The sequence below is a fragment of the Athene cunicularia genome, assembly GCF_003259725.1.
Source record: "Athene cunicularia isolate RWA chromosome 23 unlocalized genomic scaffold, athCun1 chr23_part1, whole genome shotgun sequence".
Classification (NCBI taxonomy): domain Eukaryota; kingdom Metazoa; phylum Chordata; class Aves; order Strigiformes; family Strigidae; genus Athene; species Athene cunicularia.
In genome coordinates this window covers 519,615-523,821 of record NW_020799130.1, presented here as the reverse complement: position 1 = coordinate 523,821, position 4,207 = coordinate 519,615, and the positions used below count along the sequence as shown (strand labels likewise).

At 48.5% G+C, this 4,207-nt stretch overlaps 1 protein-coding gene across 1 annotated transcript in view; it reads left to right on the top strand.

The window, feature by feature from the left end:
* Positions 1-3,868, top strand: part of CDCA8 (cell division cycle associated 8) — a 4,825-nt gene extending 957 nt beyond the window's left edge. The window contains exons 2-10 of the mRNA XM_026863195.1: positions 66-194; positions 456-496; positions 1,000-1,072; positions 1,433-1,572; positions 1,862-1,941; positions 2,265-2,363; positions 2,543-2,669; positions 3,127-3,213; positions 3,573-3,868. Coding sequence (XP_026718996.1) covers positions 66-194; positions 456-496; positions 1,000-1,072; positions 1,433-1,572; positions 1,862-1,941; positions 2,265-2,363; positions 2,543-2,669; positions 3,127-3,213; positions 3,573-3,617 — 821 coding nt within the window. The 3' untranslated portion in view covers positions 3,618-3,868. The remainder of the gene's footprint in view (positions 1-65; positions 195-455; positions 497-999; positions 1,073-1,432; positions 1,573-1,861; positions 1,942-2,264; positions 2,364-2,542; positions 2,670-3,126; positions 3,214-3,572) is intronic.
* The last annotated feature ends 339 nt before the right edge of the window (positions 3,869-4,207 follow it).

Genomic DNA, 4,207 nt, shown 5'->3' with positions numbered 1-4,207 from the left:
CGGGGAGCGGCGGGGAGCGGGCCCCGGGCCCGGAGCCGTGGCTGACGCCGTCTGCGTCCCCGCAGTGCGGACCCGGATCGAGCAGCTGTGGGCGAACGAGCAGCGACTGGTGAAGGAGGCGGAGAACCTGTACAACATCGAGATCCTGCGGCTGCCGGTGGCGCTCCGCGAGATGAACTGGCTGGACTACCTCGGTACGAACGGGGCCGGGGCCGGGCTGGCGGGGGCACGCGTTCCCTTAGACAGTAAAACCCGCGGTAATGAAGGCGCGGCCGGGATCCGCTCCGCCTGCACCCCCAGACGGGCGGCCCGCGCCGCGCTCTTTGTCTGAGGCTGCCCCAAAGCTGGCTTGTGCGGGGTTTTGCGCCCTAGTGGTGGCGTGTTAAAGTGCCCGCCCATAGCGCGTAGGCCTGCTTACACGCAGAGTGACTTTTTCGAAATTTTTTTCTTTTTAGCTAAAGGAGGAAGCAAAAAGGTGTTGCAAGAGGCAGTAGCGGTAGGTACCCAGCTCTTCTAATGACGTTGTGGGAAACGAAGGGTTTCTGGGTCTGTGGGAGTGTTGCGATACCAGAGGTCGCAGAAGCTCTTTCATAAATGCTGTTTTTAAGGCCTAACTGTGAGAGAGGCCTTGTTGTATCCAAAGAGGATTTGTGTGCTCACGCTGCTCCTTGTCCATCTCCCCTTACCTGCTCGCTTTCCCTCCCAGACCCCCGAGAGCACTCGCGCTTTTCAGTAAATTAAATGATTTCTACACTGGCTGAGCAGCAGGGCACGGGTGAGGCACGTCCTGCAGCTGCTAAACAAGGTGTGTTGGGCCTGAGTGGCCGGCAGACCTCACACGCGGGCACCTCCGGAATAACGTGGAAGGTCCCAGCTTGAGCACAACAGAAAACATGGGGGTGTTCTTGCTATGAAATGGGGGTTTGCTCTACAACTTGGATTTCTCAGAACTCTGTGCTACTGATAATCCTAATGGTGCTGTGACTGTTTCAATTTTAGGCAGACTTGGAAATAACAGAAATAAACAAGTTAACAGCAGAAGTTATCCAGACTCCTTTAAAAATCAAGAAAGGTCAGTTTGTTTTAAGCGCTGTGATGAGTAGTGAGATGAGAGCGGGTCAGGGTTTGCATACTGTGAATAATCAGTTATTATTTGCATCCTTCAATGTATTTAAATAATCCTACTTTTTATCCTTACTAGCTGCAGTAGCTTGTTAATTTTATTAAACTACTAAATTTTAATTAAACCTGCTTTTATTAAATTTATTCAAACCTTAATTTTCTTAAAGTACTCAACCAGTTGGATTACATTGGAATTTGATTTCTGAAGCAAATTGTTGCCAGAAATGCTTGTGGTTGTTTACCTCTGCTGCTAACTAATAATGTAAAGTTATTATTTATTTTCAACTTAGATAACACTTTCTCTTTCTAGTGGAAAAATTCAAACAGGGTATTGAAGCTATTGAGGAAGAAGCAGAGCGCCCTTTGCTTCCTGTAGCAAAGAAAGCAAAGCATGATAGCCAGTGTCTTCCAGAGCTGGAAGCTGAAAACATTAATCCAAAAGCTGGAAAGGTAAGCAGTTACTCTTTGTGGTACTTTATTCCCAAGATACAAATGCTTACTGAGATGATGCCTTCAGTTATATAGCTGCCCAGGATACTTTGAGGGGGACTTTCACTTCCTGAAACTTGTAGCGGTCGGAGGAGGTCACAGAAGCTTGTACAGTGTTTGCTTCTGGGCTCTTGTGCCATAAAAAGGAGCCTCTTGAGCCAAATGTTTTGTCTGGAAGCCTTTGTTCGTTGTGGGCTCAGCTGTCACACGAGAGCGAAGTAACTGATCTGGTGAATAACGTGTGTTTCAGGTGAAGGCATCCACAAAAAAAATGCCAGCGTCCAGGAGCAGGAGGCCTCCTTCGGTGAGGGTGAAGCGCATGAGTAAAAGGTAACGGGGTGTCTTTCACTGGCCTTCACAAGTGGAGAATAAGTGTCTAGTGCTGCCGTAACTCCTAGCGGAATGGAGTGTGGTTTAGTAGGCTGGTGGATGTAGTTGTGCCGTGCTATAGGGAAAAATCAGTGATCTGAGAGCAGGTGGAGGACGGGCAGATTCCTCTCCTGCCATCCCCAGCTTTGGGGCTTGCCTTTGGTTAGCAAGAACCTCTGGTCTGTGGCGATAACCTCATTCAAGCCTCTGATAAGGTAGTAAGTTTCTTGTAAGTTTATTACAAATATTTTATGAGCAGATGTTCATTTATTTCCCTCTAGCAGAACAAGCAAAAACAGCTTCATCACCCCAGCTACGGGTAGGATTGTTGATCTCTGTGCGCGAGGAGGAACCTCCGTGGTCACGCCCAGATTTGATTCCAGGTTTGTATCCTGTTAATCTCCTCTGTAGGGGGGGGCCTTGCCGTTCGCTCTGCGTGTATATCTGTCATCTGTTTGCAGCACGATCCTTAGTGGCCCTTCGAACCTGAAATGAAAGGCTTTTAGTCAGTGCTTCGAGCAGCGGCGGTGACGTTACTCACGTAGAACTTTATCCATTTCAGCGTTTTCAAGACGCCGGGTTTGCGCACTCCCGCGGTAAACGAGCGCGTTTACACCATCTCTGCCAATGGCAGCCCCCTCGCCGACAGCAACGACATCTTCATCACAGTCCCCATCGGAGGAGGGGAGGTGAGTGAGGAGCTTCAGCGTGTGAAATCTCTGCTGAAGGGAGAGCTTGTGACCCCTCGGGGGCCTGAGCACGTTCAGGTCGCCCACTCTTGTCTCTTCGGTTGTGCCGCTGCAGTTTATCAGGGCACTGATCTCTCTTAAAAGAACCTTGGAAGATTTTTAGTCGGAAGTGGGAGCGGTTCAAGCTGGTGAATGTAGAATGAGGTTTTGCTGTGAGTGTCAGTAACATTTCAAGTAGCTTCTGCTGGCAGTAGCGTGTTAATGCGCCGCAAGGAAGGTGCAAAGTCCAGCTGCTGGTCAAGCTGCATGTTGTTCTCTGCCTCTCTGTGGTCTCCTAATATGCTTGGATTTTATTTATTTTTATTTTATCATTTCTTTTTTTGCTGCTTCCAGCTACTACAGCTGACCAAACAGAAAACCTAAGATGAGATTTGGTTTTGTTTTGTTTTTTCCACAGAGCATTCGTTTAACAACAAGTGATTTGACCAAGAAGAATCTTCTTCATCTAAATCCGGAGACCCAAGGAATTATGAAGAAGCTATCGGTAAGTCAGTCGTGACCTGAAGCTGTAAGGCAGCGTTGTTGCTCTGCCATTAGTCACTGGACTGTTGAGCTGTAATAGAAACTAATTTTTTGCGCGCCCCCCCCGTCTTGTATTTTGGCTCATGTTGGTGATCAAGCAGCAGCATGAACTGAGCAGGGAAGGGGAGGGAGGAGCCTTACATCACATTTAGCTTAATACAGGCTGTAGGTAAACCATGCCCGCCTTGAGAAGGAGCTGTTGTAAATGTTCTGATAAACCGAATCAAACCCGAGAGTGTCCTCTGCTTCGGGCAGCAGCTGTAAGAGGTTGTGGCATACAGCAGTGTCTCAGACTGCGGATTAATTTCTCTCTCTTTCTAGGTTCGTCTCGCACAAGCTTGCAGCGGTGCAAAAACCTGCACATGAAGCTCAGTGAACGCCGACACCCCTCTGTAAATACCGAATGCTACGTTTAGGACTCCTACCTTTAGTTTTCGTTCTAATTTGTGTCTTCCTTCCATTAATTTACAGAATGGAAGTTAAGAACTGATTTTTTTATCTGCAGTATGTAATGGGATTAGAATAGATTGCATTTTTTAATTCGGGAGAAAAAAAAATACTTCTCTTCCCTATTTCCTCTAAGGTTGAGCCCAAGATAGAGCTCCCTTGGGCGGGCAGAAGGGCCGTTGTGGTCTCTCGCAGAAGATGTGAGGGGTGGAGACGCGTGTCGGGTTTGTGCCTGTCTGGGCAGAGAGCGCGACAGCTGAGATCTGCTGCGCTTCCGCCGGGCACGTCCTGTCTCTGCAGATGTGCCTGCAAGGTGCTGCCTGCCTCGGTCTCACGCCTGAGATACCCAAAGGCACGTTCCTGGCGCCTGGGACTGGGTGGGAAGCTGCCTGTGGCTTGTGACGCTGCCATGAATAGTGATCCTTTGTTCTTAGAGCAGCCCTTGGATTTGTAACTGGCTTTGAGGGTTTTATAGTGAACTTAGGCGTATTATTGTTTTTTAAAGAAAT